Source organism: Apodemus sylvaticus, chromosome 1 (genome assembly GCF_947179515.1).
Source record: "Apodemus sylvaticus chromosome 1, mApoSyl1.1, whole genome shotgun sequence".
NCBI classification, from domain to species: domain Eukaryota; kingdom Metazoa; phylum Chordata; class Mammalia; order Rodentia; family Muridae; genus Apodemus; species Apodemus sylvaticus.
In genome coordinates, this window is record NC_067472.1 from 202,260,285 (window position 1) to 202,277,007 (window position 16,723).

General features: G+C 52.7%; 1 protein-coding gene across 2 annotated transcripts in view; it reads right to left on the bottom strand.

Annotated features, from left to right (window-relative positions):
• The window catches only part of Sympk (symplekin scaffold protein), a 30,112-nt gene extending 13,582 nt beyond the window's left edge, over nucleotides 1-16,530 (bottom strand). Inside the window, exons 1-10 of one of the 2 annotated variants that reach the window (XM_052171960.1) lie at nucleotides 16,383-16,530; nucleotides 11,382-11,505; nucleotides 11,162-11,227; nucleotides 8,410-8,463; nucleotides 8,248-8,321; nucleotides 5,667-5,793; nucleotides 4,191-4,440; nucleotides 3,729-3,899; nucleotides 2,466-2,705; nucleotides 306-460 (exon numbers count right to left, since the gene is read on the bottom strand). In XM_052171960.1, the coding sequence (XP_052027920.1) occupies nucleotides 306-460; nucleotides 2,466-2,705; nucleotides 3,729-3,899; nucleotides 4,191-4,440; nucleotides 5,667-5,793; nucleotides 8,248-8,321; nucleotides 8,410-8,463; nucleotides 11,162-11,227; nucleotides 11,382-11,486 (1,242 nt within the window). In that variant the 5' untranslated portion in view covers nucleotides 11,487-11,505; nucleotides 16,383-16,530. Of the gene's footprint in view, nucleotides 1-305; nucleotides 461-2,465; nucleotides 2,706-3,728; nucleotides 3,900-4,190; nucleotides 4,441-5,666; nucleotides 5,794-8,247; nucleotides 8,322-8,409; nucleotides 8,464-11,161; nucleotides 11,228-11,381; nucleotides 11,506-12,460; nucleotides 12,480-16,382 lie in introns of those variants that run through there. The other variant, XM_052171959.1, reaches the window with a different exon arrangement.
• Between the last annotated feature and the right edge of the window lie 193 nt (nucleotides 16,531-16,723).

Below are 16,723 nucleotides of genomic sequence, written 5' to 3' on the forward strand. Positions count from 1 at the left end.
CCCACGGCAGCACGGGAGATGCAGCAGGAACTCAGGTCGGGGCTGGGGCTGCTCTTGTTGTCCTAACTTTCTGGGGAGCCATTGTTGCCACACTGTCGCCTGGGACAGTCTCCCGAGAACAGAGCAAGCAGACGGGAACTGGGATACTGAGAATAAACAGCCTCTAGAAGGAGGATGTTGACAAGAGGTCATCTAAGGGTGGGACAGAACCCTGGCTGATGCTACCGAGTTGGCCATAGTGCAGAGCAGGCAGAGAAAAGACTGGGATCAGGCCTCCTGTCCCGGGATGACTTCGCCCTCCTCACCAGATTGGCCACATTGTCAGGCGTCAGCAGAGGCTGCAAGAACTCAGCAGTGATGTCCGTGTCTGACTGGCCTGAGATCTGGGCTGAGGCCTTTGATGTCCCTGATGGGCCAGGCTCCAAGTCTTTGTCCTCATCATCTTCTCCCAAGTTGGGCTCTGGGAGGGGAAGGGAGGGGACTAAGAGGCTGGCCCCCAGACTGCAGCAGGAGCTGTGCTCAGGGAGCCAGATGGCCTTCCTCTAGCAAGCCACGGCAAGGAGCAGCCACACGGCAGACAAGGACCTAGGCTGCAGTGTACTATGACCATAAAGTACCACAGGTCCCCGGGCAGCAACAGCTCTTCCCGGTCTCAGTTCTCACTAGGGACATGGCAAAACACCAAAAAACTCTAGTCGAACCCTGTAAGTTCCAAGATGATACATCACCAATACATTTCATACTGAAGGTGGATGGAATGCAGGAGCCCCACTTGCCAGGCAGGTGCCCCCAGTAGGAGACAGTTCTGCTGTTACTGCAGGAGGCAGAGGCAGGCAGATCTCTTTGAATTTGAGGCCAGCCTGGCCTACAGAATGAGTTACAGGACAGTCAGGCTACACAGAATCTTAAAAAAAAAAAAAGTCTTAGAAAAACCAGGGCTGGAGAGATGGCTCAGCGGTTAGAGCACTGACTGCTCTGCTCTTCCAGAGGTCCTGACTTCAAGTCCCCCTAACCACATGGAGGCTCACAACCATCTGTAATGGGATCTGATGCCCTCTTTTGCCCTCTTTTGGTGTGTCTGAAGACAGCAACAGTGTACTCATATACATGAAATAAATAATTCTTTAAAAGGAAAAAAAAGAAAACAAATAAGGTTAGATGTACAGAGCAGTCCTATACAGAGCACTTGGCCACCATTAAAAAGAAGTGGGACAGTGGTAGATATAGCTTAGCCTTAAAAAAAACACCCAAATAGCAGTTCACAACCATCTGTAATTCTAGTTCAGGGGGATTCAATGCCCTTTTGTGTCTTCTAAAGATACCAAGTATACATGTGGTAAGCACACAGATGTATGCAGGCAGACTATCACACATAAAATACAATGAATATAATGAAAAAGTTAAAATAAAATAAAAAGATGTAGGGCCAGTGATATATCTCAGTAGGAAAAGGTGCTTCCTGCACAAACCTGAAAACCTCAAAAACAAAACAACCCACCCCGATAATTTCAGAAATTGTCTTTACACACACACACGCACGCACGCACGCACGCACGCACGCACATGATTTTATTTATTCTATGCGTGGTCTGCTGCATATACATCTATACATCTGCAGGCCAGAAGAGGGCATCAGACTCCATTACCGATGGCTGTGAGCCACTGTGTGGTTGCTGGGAACTGAACTCAGGACCTCTGGAAGAGCGGCCAGTGTGCTCTGAACCCGAACCATTTCCCCAGTGCCCAGAAAATGTTCTATAAACAAACACAGATGACATTTTAAAAACCTGTTGGTGCTGAGGCCTCTCTGGCCCACACTACTGTTAAATACCACAGAAGTCACTTCAAAGCTGGGGAGATGACACACACCTGCCATCCCCACACTGGGAGGCTGAGACTGTGTCTCAATAAGAACCAAAAGTGCTAAGAATTACAAAGTTAAAAAAGAAAAGTCCAGCCAGGTGGTGGTGGCGCACGCCTGTAATCCCAGCACTTGGGTAGCAGAGGCACGCGGATTTCTGAGTTCGAGGCCAGCCTGGTCTACACAGTGAGTTCCAGGACAGCCAGGGCTACACAGAGAAACCCTGTCTCAGGGAAAAAAAAAAAGAAGAGTCCAATTATATACATACATATACATGTGTATGTAAAGGATAAGGGCCTCCTACATATGTATGAAATAGAAGTGAAACCTTGAAAGGCAAGACCCTCAGCCATCACTCCCTCCTTTCTCCCACATTTAGATGATTCTACTTGGCCACACACTCATATTCCCAGCATCCACAGGTGGAGGCAGAAAGGAGCAAGGCCATTTGCTCCTAGACTGGAAGTCTCAGGATCAAAACCTAAAGAACACTTACTAATTGTACTATATACCATAGTTGCGGAGAGCAATGGTTACCGAGCCACACTGTGTACAGAACAAAAAGCCACCCCAGCGCCAGCCCAGGCCGCCCGCCCCAGCTCACCCAGCTTCATCTTCTTGAGCGTGGAATCTGCATCGTCGCGGGACCGCTTGCGGGAGTCCTTGCTGCTGGGCATATTGCGGGCGATCTCAGCCTGGGGCGTGCCCAGGTCCACCAGCAGGGTGGTGATCTGGGCCTGGAACTCCGAGGAGGCAGGGTGCTTGAGCACGCTCAGCAGGTGCAGCTTGAGGTTCTTACGCACGCTGCTCACCTGGGACTTGGCCAGTGTCGGGGGCAGGTTGGCTGTGGGGACAGAGGTGGGAGCTCAGTGCTGTGGACAGTTCTCTGTAGGCCTGCCAGGCTCATTTCTCAGCCCCAAATTCGGGTGGGGTGTCTGCCGACATTCCCTGGTTAGTTCCTAAGCTCCCAGAAGGACTCACAGGACTCGTAGCCTTCCCCCTTTCAAGCCAAGACTAAGATCCCAAGAGACGACTTCCACATTAGTCCTTCAAGGTGCGGGGGAACCTGCACAGCGAGCCTCAGGTCTTAGGGCTGCAGTCCTGGGCTAACCTGCAGAGCTGTAACTGCCACCTTTTCCACAAGCCGCTCACCTGCTGCCACAGCTCAGGCCAATCCTCCTGCCACTGGCACGAGCAGCCTGAGCCTCAGTCACCTCAGTCACCAAGCTGCCCCTGCTCCGCGGGGAAAGAGGCCTCTAACTAGGCCTCTGCAGGCGCAGCACCCGTTCCTCAGCCAGCGCCACTCTCACTCCCCTGTGAGGGAACCACCCTGTCTCCATCCTCTGTCCAAGTGTGCAAGAGCCTGGGGCCAATGAGAACACTGCGCTGCCCTGGCCTCTGTGATTGGTTCAGCAGCAGGCCCATAGTCTCTGCTCAGCCAATCACAAACAATGAGCATCAGCCTTTGACTTTTGCTGGAATGATAAGGCAAGAGTCGCACTCTCTCCCTCTGTTGCTAAGTGGATAGGATGGGAATCCTGAGCTCTGGAGCCATCTTTACTGCTTCAGGAAACTGCCGGAAAACAAAGTCAACAGACGAGTCCAGAGATGGAGAGGCCAGATCCACAGCCAGCACCCACTCACGCCTCAACACCAGACTCTGTGGCGTTCTTTCGGTTCTAAGGTGGGAAGTTATCAGCAGCCTCCTCTCCTGAGGGGTCGGGACCCTGTGGGACCAGCATCTCGAGCTAGCTTTGCAGTACCCACACTACACCTTGCTCTAACACGGAGCTCACGGTGAGCAGAGTTCGACAGTTCCTTAGGAACCGACGACCAGGTCAGCAGAGCGCGTGGGCACCCGACCTACCATGCAGAGTCTCGTAGGCCTGGATCACCTCGGACATGAACATGGGTCTCTGGCGGGCGATGTTGGCGAGGGAGCCCAGCGCCGTGGTGAGGTTGATGGAGGAGATGGCGGGGTGCACCATGAACTTGAGCAGCTGCTCCAGAGCCGTCTTGCCTTCTTCCCACAGGACATCTAATGAGGTAGAAAGGAGGAGCCATCCAGGGCCCCGTCAGCCTAACTGGATGCACATACCCACACAGCCACAGGCCCCAGGACAGCATTGTTCTGTCTAGTCCTCCTGAGTCAGCACCTAACACTTGGTGTAAAGTCACCGACTCACATTATAGGAAAGTAAGTAAAACACACTCCATGTGTATCTACAGAAGTCACTGCCAACAGCATTGGGGGACGCCACCTGGCAAGCTTCTGTTTTTAAAGACGGGGTCTTATTTATATAAGCTGGGCTGGCGCCGACACACTCACTGTACTGGATGTAGGGGTGATCCCGAGGGATGCGGTCCAGACTGATGTCATGCTCCTGGCGCCGGGGGACCTCTGAGTCAGCCATACGCGGTGACAGGGTGACAATGAGGCCTTCCACAAACTTGATGGCATGCGTACGGATGCCATCGTTGTCAGAATCCAAGAGCAGGATGATTTCCCCAGCCATGGAGGACACCATGTCCCAGCAGGCCTCCTGGAGATCACTGATGACCCGAGACTTCACCATCCACTTGGCAAGGCCAGGAGGAGCAGGGACAGAGACAAGACATCAACTGCCAGGAGGCTCTGCCCCAACCCGCACACTGAATGACGATGCGCACATTCACTTCATTAAACCAACAGCTACGCTCGGTGCTGGGCGAGGCTAGGACAGGGGAGCCCAAGGCTGGAGTAGTCACCTCAGGCTGGACTCCCACACCTACACGGCAGCTGTCAACTTTCTGCTGCTACTGCAGCCCTACATCTCAGGCTCTCTTCTGGCCCCCACAGGCTTTGCACACACACTGCAGACACACGTGCAGGCAAAACACTCATACATGTTTAAAAAAATGGTGGAGATTAACTGGCTTTCTTTTGCTAACAGTGAATGACCTCACTGTTATGACCAATGAACTCAGTCCAGTGTGGTCAAATAGTAGTGGAGGAAGTCTCCTGTGACCCCTTACCACTTTAAGATTTGTGTATGTGTACGGGTGTTTTATCTATGCCTATCTATGCAACACCCGTGCATCCTGGGTCAGGAGGTCACAAGATGCCCTGAGATGCAGTGACAGATGACTCTGAGACACCATGTGGGTGGCGGGAAGGGAACCTAGGTTGTCCTTACAACAGCTCGGCCATCTCTAAAGATTCAGGAACCTTTTAAAAAAATTACTATTACTTTTTAAGACAGTCTTCCAAGGCAGCCCAAGGTAACCTTGAACTATATCTGACTCAGCCTCCCACAGCCTCGGGACACATGGGTGAGCAACCCAGGCCTGCTTGAGGGGAGTCTGGTCTATGTCCCTCACTGGGCTAGGAGCTCTGTGAAGGCTGCAACTAAAGTCCTGGTCCTGGATGTCTCCTGCATCACCTGGCAAAGGACTTAAAACTGGACGCTTTAAGGGAGTGTCTGCTGAATGTGAGAATGAGCGGACCCAGAAGACCACAGCAGCTGCCACGACCACTCTCGGGACAGCAAGCCTCACTGTGACAGGCTTGCCCTGGCCAGGACTGCACTACAAGCCATAACCCAGCGAAGGGACGCAGCACAGGCAGGGAGAGAGACCTCCAAGGTCTCCCTGGACAAGCAGACGGACCATGGCTCACGACAAGCACAAAATGGGGCTTGAGTATGGCCCAGAAGAGCAGTGCCAGCCTAATCTATGCCCAGCCCTAGCCTCAGCAGCTGGCCCCAAACCACACCCAACTCTGATGTGGCTTTGACTGTTCTAGGAAGGCCCAGCCAGTCCTCACCTGCAGGGCCACTTTGTAGAGCTGGGTCATGGTGAGGATGGCCTTCTTTACCACGTTCACGTTTTCATCTCGCAATAGCATGTTGAGGTTGGCGATCAGTTTTAGCAGCAGCTCAATGTCCCGCTTGCTGGGGGTGGGGTTGGGAGTAGAGAAGGGTCAGGCCATGTGGGCCATGAGGTAGGAGGTGGGGACACAGGGCCCACAATCAAGAAACTGAGGTGGAGGCGTCAGAATCTGTCACCAGTACATACAGTAGTGGAGCCTGATGCTGCCGCCGCCCTCCATCGTCCCTGTCCCATGGCTGCCCTGCAGCCTTTAGTCCTCCATCTCAGGAGGGACAGGTGGCTGTGTAAGTGACTGCCAACAACGATCAGCATGTGACCAGGGCACCATCGCCTCCTCTGGGACTACCACCTACGCAGCTGAGGAGAATCTTGAGCCCCAGATCCTCCTCCTCCACTTGCTGTGTGCTGGGATTCACACATGTGCAGCACTGTGCAGAGTACATGGTGCTGCGGACGGAACCCAAGGCTTTGTCCATGCTAGGCTCAGGAGTCGAAGCCACACATCCCGGCCCTGTTCCCACTTCATCTCATTTGCAAAAATACCTATTGCAGAGGTGGTGAAAACAGCCACAAAGACCACTGAGAGCTTGGTGTAAGGACTTAATAAAAACACCTGGTCTTGTTTCCTTGAGCCTGGGAGCAACCACAGTAGGGACCCTTCCACAGGACTTAGAACCGACAGGGTCACTTTGGTTGCCAAAAAGAATGTAAGGCCTCCGGTAACACTCAGCACATTAATGGGATTTTTTTCACAACATAAATCCGATTCTAAACATCAGTTGCACCATTTAAAAAATATGAAACATTATGCTGGGAGGTGGTGACACACCTTTAATCCCAGCACTCAGGAGGCAGAGGCAGGCAGATCTCTGTGTTGAAGGTTAGCCTGGTCAGAACAAGTTTCAGGACAGCCAGGGCTACACAGAGAAACCTGTTGGAGGAAAAAAAAAAAAAACAAAACTAAAAAAAGGATCCAAACCAGGAGCTGAAGAGATGGCACTGTGGTCAGGAGACCTAGGCTACATGAGACACTGTCTCTGACAAAGTTTCCTGCAAGACAACCAGAAGGCAGAAGACTTGCTCCACACTGGGATGCATTTGCTACATACATGACTGTTGTGTGAACTCAGAAAATTTAGCAAGGCCGGTTATGGTGACACATGCTACAATCCCAGCCCTGGGGAGGGAGGGAGGGTGTATGTGTGTGTAAGAGAGAGAGAGAGAGAGAGAGGAGAGAGAGAGAGAGAGAGAGAGAGAGAGAGAGAGAGAGAGAGAGAGAGAGAGACTGAGACTGTCCCAAGTTCAAGGTCACAGTGGGAACCTGTGTCTGCCCATTTCCGGGTAAAGCAACAAGTGTGACTGCACACTAGGGTTAGACACAGAGGGTAAAATACCCTCAGTCTACCAAATCAACTTGGGCAAACCCACTCAACCCTGCAAGCCTATTTTCTCTATAAACTGATCAAGAACTGCCTCAAACAAAGTCTGTGCTAAAGGCGGGACAACAAAGCAGATCAGACGGGCTCAGAGGATAACAAAAGAGCCACTCCTCCCTCAGAGCCGCAGGGGGAAAGGGAGCCTGCCCAGTCTCAGGCAGGGCGACTGCAGCTGATGCCACCGAGGAGAGCACAGGCAAGGACACTGGGCCCGGGGAGATGCCTCTGCTTGGTCGGCACCACTATCAGAACCAACCTTGTTTACAAGGAGCCAGCAAGACACAGAGGCCCTGCTGTGAGGCTGACATTCCCTTGTGGAGAGTTACCCAGGGAATCCAAGGAGTGCACAGCGGCACAAAGGGCAGGAGTCAAAGGCGATGCTCAGGCAGGACTATCTCAGCTGCCCTGTAGATGGGACAGAAGGGCCACCTGGGGTGACAGGCCACACTCTGGTGTTTTGTGAGGGGCAGAAGAGGAGATAGGGCCAGAGGGAGGTGTCAGGTGCATGCTCAGTGGGTCAGCAGATCACGCAGCTATGTGCAGGAGGCTGTCAGGCAGTGAGGGCTGGGATCCCCTCAGGTAGACAGACACTTTGGAACTAGACCACAAAGCCAGGCATTGGAGACAAAACTCCCGTTTCAGAAACAAGGAGGCAGAAACAGGAGGACCAAATATTCAAGGTCATCATCTGCTACAGACTGGGCTCCAGGATAGCCTGGGCTACATCAGATTTTGTCTAAAAGCAAAACAAGAATTAGACTGATTAGTCATTTTAAAATAGTAAGGGGGTGGGAGGTGTGAAGGGGCTGGAGAGATGGCTGAGCAGTTAAGAATGCACACTGCTCTGGAAGACACTGGCCAAGCTCAAGTCCCGGTGCCCGTGTCACGGTGGCCTGGAGTCAGAGGCTGAGAGGCGGGAGCTGCTGCCTGGATTCGGAAAGGAAGACCGCCCCTTCCACAAAAAAATCACCCAAGTGCTGGGTGAGGTGCATCCGGGGCTACAATCCCACTGGGTGCATGCTGGGGAAACCTGGGGGACATAAGCCATGACAACTAGGTACTCGCAGTGACGCCCCATACCATGCCTCCTCGATGAAACCAATGACAAACTTGCGCACTTCAATGGACTTGTCTGCTTGGAAAGCGATGATCTCCTGTAGTCAGAGGAAGCTGGATCAGGCCACACCAGCGAGCACCACCTCCCCTCCCCCTGCCCCAGGCACCCTGTCCCCTGTCACTCACATCCAGGAAGTTGTCCAGCAGGGTGGGGTCCTTGTTAATGATCAGCTCTTGGACCTGTGAGTTTGAAGGAAGGAGGACACACACAAACTCAGGCCCCAAAGGCAGGCATGGCGGTTCTCACAAGCCCAGTACAAGGAAGGTTGAGGCAGGACTGTCATGCTATCAGGACAGTCTGGACTGTGGACTTGATCTAAAACACTGAAAATAAGGACTAGCTCAGGGTAAAGGGCACTTGCCGCCCTCACTTGAAGTCTATGCAGACAGGACAGGAAGAGCATCTCGGAGCCATGTGGTGGAAGGCCACCTCTGCCCCCACTGCCTGTCCAGGCGTACAGGAACTAGCGAGAACAAGAGCTGAGCTGCGCGGGCAGAGCACTGCCTCCACATTCGAGAGGACAGCGTGGCTCTCGGAGCTCCGCCGCAGCCACAGCACTCTGGAGGCAGACAGACTCCCAGAAACCCGGGCAGCTGGACTAATGGACCAACAAGCTCTGGGTTCTCAGAGTTCACCTCAGTAAAGTGAAGCGTGGCCACACCAGCTTTGACCTCTACATGACTGCACGTGTATCTCATACCAAGCCACCAAGCACGCACACCATGTGAACAGGCATGCATACGTGCCAGATACACAGGGAAAATAACTGGCTAATCTAAATGCAGGAGCGGGGAGGTGGCAAGACAGGAACCTGGCCGCTCTTCCAGGAGTAGTTCTGGTTCCCAGCACCCAGCTACAACCATCTATAACTCCAGCTCCAGTGCCCTTGTCTGGCCTTCGTCGGGGTTGTATGCACACAGTACACTTACACACATGGCAAAACAAAAAAGAAAACCAAACCTCAAACAGAAATAAATCCAGGTGCAGTGTAGGCAGACAGGAACGGGGGGCACAGAGCAGGGCAGCTCTGGTACCTGAGTCCAAGTCTCAAAGCTGTGCTGTTGAGACCCTCACAGATCAAGGCTCTCACAAGCCCCCGGAGGCTTCACTGCCTGCAGACACGGGGCAGGTCCTGCTCAGCACTGAGCAGAGGATGCCCAGGAGACTACACAGAGGGAGCTGGGCCAGTGATCCCGGGATCCCAGCTACGTGATGAGGTAGGAAGAGGACACGCTCAACACCTGCCTCAGATGCAGAGAGTGCACGGCCAGTCTGGACAACACAATGCTTCTCAAAGTCAGCCAGCCATGATGTCACACAAACTTTAATCCCAGCACTCGGGAAGGCAGAGGCAGGTGGATCTCCATGAGTTTGAGGCCAGCCTAGTCTACAGAATGAGTTCTAGGATAGCCTGGGCTACACAGTGAAACCCTGCCTCAAAAAACCAAATGAGTGAGTGAGTGAGTGAATGAATGAACAAATGAAGGAACAGTGAAAGGGCCAGGCAGAGACCAGCAGTAGAGTGCTTGCTCGGCATGCAAAGGCTCTAGGTCCAATCCCTAGGAGAAGGAAAAGGAGAAAAGGGCAAACCCGGGGCTCCTGTGTTCTTGAGACTCAGCCTCCTTTACCCGGCCCAGCAGTTAAACACAATGTTGGCATCCAGCAAGCACTCCAACCACGAAAGCTCCTATGCGTCTTCAACACGTGAGGGGACGGACGCACCCACCTGTATATAAGTGTGACCTCCCTTTGTTCCTCTCTCAAACCTTGACATTTCGGCTAGGCTGACTCCCAGGAGTCACCTGCGCCATCCCAGAGCTGAGGTCACAGGCATGTGTGGCCATGCCCAACTTTTATATGGGTACTATGGATTTGAACCCAGAACCCTTTGCCTTCACAGTGAGCCATCGATACAGCCGCACACCATTCTCTTTGAAACAATATCTTCTGGCAGCCATTCCTCTGGAAACCCGAAGCTGGGTCAAGATCTCAATGGTACAACTCCAAGTACTGCCAGGAAAGCACCGCACAATCACCCATCCTCAGCACCCACTGTGCTGCTCGGCAAGGACCTGCTGCTCTTGGCCACATGCTGACCACGTAGACCTCACTAGGGTCCCAACCCAGGCAGTGTGGTCCTCCAGTCTCTAATGTATAGTTTGTCTTCATGGCACTTCAAAGAACCCAAGGCTTTGATGCTTGATAAACAAGCGAAGCCCCTATGTGAGCTGTGTCCCCAGCCCCTTGCCGCGGTCTCTCCGCAGGACTCTGTCACTAAGCTGTGCCTCCACCCTATCCAATGAGCTCTCCTCTCGTCTTGCCCAAGGACCCCTGTCCTTCTCTACTTCGGCTTTGGCGCTTTGGTGCTCTGGCTGGGTCTGGTGATACTTTACATCTTCTCTTCCTCTGCAGCTGGCTCTGATGTCCCCTTCACACCCTTCCTGACGGCCCCTCTAATTCTTTCTGTACGACAGCCCACTCTAGGTCATCACTGTCTGTCCACCCTGCTCATCACAAAGAGGAAAGGCAACAATGACAGGCACAGGTCTGCCGGTGGTCACAGAGTGGCCTCAGACTCAGTCTGTAAACTCTGAGGTCCGCTGCGCTGTGGCACCTTCCCACTGCGACCCCGGCCTGTATCTTGAGAAGCACTGACTGAGCACAGCACTGCACTCTGGGGCACAGGCTATGAACGAGTGTGCATGTGCAGGCATGATCTGAGAACGTCACAGGTGAATGTGAGTGCAGGCATGTATGCGTGCATCCCAGGCATACGAGTGTGTGTGTGTGTGTGTGTGCAGGCATGAATGCGTGCAGGACGAGACTGCAGGTGCTAGCATCTTCCCTCAGTGGCCCCGCCCCTTATCCCAGCCTCACCTGCTTGAGCACTGTGATCTTTGAGTCATTGGTGATCAGTGCAGCCTGGTTCAGGAGATCTACCACCTGGAAGGATAGAAGACCCAGGAGTCACGCCTGGTCTTGCCGGCCCAGGTCAACCCCTGAAGTCGTCCTGTCCCCTGCTGTCTGGACACATCACATCACTTGAAGGCAGGAGCCACACTTCCCCACCTCCAGCAGCTCCCGCAACCACACTCACCCTCTCAGAAGTGCTCATGCCATCAATGCCTGGCCCTTCTTCTTGTGTGAAAAACTGTAATGCCACACTCCGGCGAGTGACACTGTCCCCGCTGCTGCTTGCCATGACTGCTGTCAGGTTCTCCCTGGAATAGAAGCTGGTGAGTTTCCCTGCCCTGCTCCTCCGTCCTCCAGGATAGCATGGGCTCAGCCCATGGACAGATAGGGTACACACTCCATGGCCACTACTCTTTTTCCTATAATGCAGGGTTGGGCTGGTAGCCAAAGATGGCCGTCAACGCCACTCCTCCTGTCCAGTGCCTCCCAAGAGCTGGAGTTACAGGCATAGCCACACGCCCACCTCATCTCAAAAAGGGGAAAAAAGGCTACTCTATAACCAGGTGTGGTGCTACATGCCTTTCATCTCAAGGTTTTCAAGATTCATGTAGGTAGAAACATCAGGAGTTCAAGGCCAGCCTCAGTTACACAGTGAGTTCAAAACTGGACAGTGCTACATAATACTGTCTCAGAAAAGAAAGGAGGAAAGAAGGAAGGAAAAAGACTCATTACAAGGCAGCATCCTTAAGCTGCTCCTCCTGTGAAAAGGGAGAAATCGGAACTTCTACACAATTATCACAAAATCATACTGACAAAATCATGAAATGACTCAGAGACAAGGCACCACATCTGGCATTACTGTTCCCAGCAAGCAGCATAATCCAACTAAGTGTTCTTAAACAGACAGGAGCCCGGTGTGGTGGCGCACGCCTGTAATCCCAGCACTTGGGAGGCAGAGGCAGGCAGATTTCTGAGTTCAAGGCCAGCCTGGTCTACAGAGTGAGTTCTAGGACAGCCAGGGATACACAGAGAAACCCTGAAACACACACACACACACACACACACAAAACAAAACCAAAAAACAAAACCAGGGAGCTAGGCTGCAAAGACTACCCACACTCCATGCTGAAGGGCCCTTTGCAAGCTCTGCACAGCAGTGCAAGGCCCAAGGGACCCAAGCCTGACACTGGGATAAACAAACAAGCCAACAGATGGCACAGCTGCGAGAAGGAATTGATAGGAGACCCAGGCAGGTGCACACACCTGTAGTCTTAACACTCTTGGGAGTCTGAGGCAGGAGAATTGTGAGGTCTAAGTCAGCTGGGCAGCTAAGCAAGACCCTGTTTCAAGAGAGAAGAGAAAGGAGCATGGAAAACCTCTACAGTGACAACACAGGGGTTTTGTGAGCAATGGGGATTTCCACAGCTGGGGGGGGGGGGAGAGGACCAGAGGGGGAGAGGGAAGGAGTGGGGGAAAGGAGAAAGAGAGAGAGGAAGGGGAAAGGGGAGGGAAAGATCTGTTACATAAAAAAACTAAAACCAGATGGTATAATGCTCAGATGGTATAAACACTCAGGAGGCTGACGCAGGAGGATCACACTGAGCTAGATGCAGAGTAAAGAAGAGAAAAAGGCTAAACTGAAAGGGCTGTAAAAGGCAGAACTGAGGAGAGTCGGCTCAACTGGTAAAAGCCACTGCCTGCTCTTCCAGAGAACCTGAGTTTGTTAATCCTCAGCACCCAGAGGACAGCTCAAAATTCTAACTCTAGACCTAGGGGAATGTGACATCCTGGTCTAGCCTCCACATACACTTGGTGCAGAGACATAAACAGAAGCAATTGCCCATATATGTAAAGTTAACATAAAACTTAAATTTAAAAAAACAGCTTACTCTTAAATATAAATGGTGCAACTGAAAATCTAAACGACAATATTGCTGGTAACTAAGGTTTTGTTATTTTTTGTTTGGTTTTGCTTTTTTGTTTTTTCGAGACAAGGTTTCTTTGCATAGCCCCTGTTTTAGAGCATGTTCTATAGCCAAGGCTGGCCTTGAACTCAGGAGACCCAGCTGCCAAGCGCTTGGATTGAAGGCCCAAGCCACCACCTCCAAGGAAGGTAACTAACTTTAAATGGAATTAACCTATAAACTAAATAGCAACACCCCTGTTAGACATCACATGCAAACAGAACGTTTATTGCCAGGATTTTTTTTCTGTAAAGCTCCGGTCATTTGGTGGGTCTAGGTGGATTATGAACCCTGTGGAGAACAGGCTGGCGTCAAGCTCAGAGATCTGCCTACCTCTGCCTCCCAGTGCTGCTGAACAGGGCATGAGCCACTGGTCTGGCTAAGTTTTATCTTTTTAAAGAATCATAACATTTTGAGCAAGATGTGTAGGCTTAGAGTCAGGGCCACAGCCACAGCCCTGCCCTCAAGGCTACACTCCCTCTGGCCACCTTGCAGTCAGCTGACCTCTTCTGCCCCCAGAAGGGGACCTCCTTAGTGAGGCCACACACACACACACACACACACACACACACACACACACACACACACCATATCCACTGTACTACTTTAGTTGTCTGACCATTGCCATGCCTTGGGTCTGCTCATTCTGTCACGGCCCACCACGCTGCTCCCAGGACCAGAACATAAGGCACTTCCCACCCTTCTTCTGGAAGACACACCAAGAGCCGGCAAACCCCCCTTTCTCTTTAATCTTCTGGGTTTCCTTTTGTCTTGAGTATATATTCCTATTTCTCTTTTTCGCTTTTCTTCTTCTTTTAATTAGTAAAAATGAATGTTCAGCTGCCCATCAGTATCAGAAATTGACCCCAGGACCCCTTCTTACCAAAATTCAGTCTGGAAATTAAAACAGCACTGTTTGGTCAGATAGGGTGGCATACCCCTTTAATCCCAGCACTCTGGGCAGAGGTAAGAAGCTCTTGGTTTGAAAACATCTGGAGCCACGAAAGAAGAAAGAAAGGAAGGAAGGAAGGAAGGAAGGAAGGAAGGAAGGAAGGAAGGAAGGAAAGGAGGGAGGGAAAGAGGAAAAGAGAGAGAAAAAGAAAAGAAAGGAAAAAGAAAGAAAAGAAAAGAAAAAAGAGGGAAGGAAAAGAAAGAAAAGAAGGAATGAAGACAGACAGACAGACAGACTTACTTGCCAGGCAGTGGTGGTACACACCTTTAATCCCAGCACCTGGGAGGCAGAAGCAGGCGGATTTCTGAGTTCGAGGCCAGCCTAGTCTACAGAGTGAGTTCCAGGACAGCCAGGACTACACAGAGAAACCCTGTCTTGAAAAACCAAAAATAAAAAAGGAAAAAAAAAGAAAGAAAGAAAGAAAGAAAGAAAGAAAGAAAGAAAGAAAGAAAGAAAGAAAAAAAAGAAAAAGAAAGGCAGCCAGCCAGCCAGGTGCATCTGGCAGACACCTTTAATCCTAGTACCTGGGAGGCAGAGGCAGACAGGTCTCTACAAGTTCAAGGCCAGCTTGGTCTGCCAAGTGAGTTCCAGGACAACCAAGGGTACAAAGAGACCTGGGGGCGGTGGTACCCCATGCAGGGGCTGGGCACATAGTCACTTGGTATCCAGTTGTTTAATAAGCACAAAGCCCCTCGGCTCCATCCCCAGCACCACATTACCACAAACGAAAGAGCAGAGTTCATGTGCCAGACACACCTTCTGGCTTACTTTTTGTTTGTTTTTTGGTTTTTTCTAAGACAGGGTTTCTCTGTGTAGACCAGGCTGGCCTTGAACTCAGAAATCCACCTGCCTCTGCCTCTCGAGTGCTGGGATTACAGGCGTGCGCCACCACCTCCAGGCCTGGCATACTTTTAAAATCACCTCTAAGGCTGTGCTGGATAAGGGACCCGGGACTCCTGAGGCCCGGAAGTGCTCTGCCAGTGCACCGCGTCCCAGCACTGTTTGCTGGCTGTCTTGGAGACAGGGTTTCCCTAAGTTGCCCAGACTGCCAGTAAACTCACTCTGAAGTCCAGGCAAGGCCTAAACCCTGTAATCCTCCTGCCCCAGGCTCTTAACTAGCTAAACTACAGGTCTGTGCCATCAACCCTGGCTTAAGTCACCTCCAGCTGACCTAAAATACCCAATCCAACATATTATGTAAACAGTGTATTGTTGAGGGAATTTTAAAGTCTACAAATGGTCAGTGTAAACCATTTTCCTGAATATTTCAACCTAAGATTGGCTGAATCCATGTATGTGAACTTCCAAGACAGGCTGTCAACTTGTGCACAGACTATTCTCTATTTCACTTTTTTTTTTCTTTTAATAAATAGTGGAGCTCAGTCTATTTTTCTCCTTCCTTTCTTTCTACAATTGCAGATCATTTTGTTTTGTAAATGTAATTAGTGATTTCTGCCAGAATTTTCCCACTGAAGATCGGCTGGGATGTTTGCAGTCTGGCTGTCAGAAACACCAACCCTGCCTCTCTGAGGGTGTGCTCAACAGTGGACTGCCCCTCCCGCCAGAAGTGCAACCACCCTCCCGTTACCCTGAGGAGTGGATCTCGGAATGCTTTGGTTTTTTCATTCATTCATCGAGCATCACCTGAGCAAGGCCAGCGTGTGCTGCGCGCTGGCTGTGCTGGGCGGCAGGCACCAAGACACCCCGCGTCCTCTCACACAGAGCTCAGGGCCAGGGGCATCCTCAGACGGCACCCCAGTAAATCCCAGATAACAAGCTCGGCCCCACGCGACGAGGAGAGGAGGCACCGGGACCTATGGGAGCCTTCAGCAGGCGGATCCGGGGAAGGGGGGAGGGAAACGGAGGCTTCGCAGGGGAGGCGACGCGGGGTGCCGACCCCCCAACCCCAAGGCCGGAGGATAACTGCGCGTTCCGAGGGCGGGGATTGGAAGGGACAGCCTGTGCAAACGCCCCGAGGAGGGAAGACGCCAGGGCAGTCGTGGCGGCGGCGTGCCGAGCTGGGATGCGCCGGGACGCAGACGCAGACTGGGGGCCGCGGAGGTCTGCGGCCCACGGTGGAACTTTGGCCCCGGGCGGGGGCCTGGAAGCCGAGGAAGGCAAGGAAGGGTCCTGGGCAGTGTGGGAAGAAGCAGGGCCCGCGACCCCGCTGCTCCCGGCCCTCACCGAGGCCCTCCCCAACGCTCGCGCCCCAGCCTGGCCAGCGCCCCTCCTCCCCTCACCCCAGGACCTCACGCCGCCACCCGCTCACCGCGGCTCCGGCCTCCGTGCCCCTCGCGCCCCCTCAGCAGCGCCTCTCCACAGACGCTGCCGCCGCCATCTTCCGCCCGCCGCCGTGACACAGCGCAGGCGCTGCACTAGTAGGGCCGCCGGGAAATGGAGTCCGGCACCGCGGCCCGTCCCCGCCCCTAAGGCGTGCCGCGTCGGCAGCCGCCCGTCCTCCCCGGGTATCCACCGGGGCGGCCGCCATTTCCGGCCTTCGAGCGCCATGCCTTCTGGGAAATGTAGTCCGCGCCGCGCAGGCGCCGGACGGAAATAGGAACGGGGGCTTCTGGGAAATGGAGTTCCCAGCGGTCCGGAGTCCATCTCTCT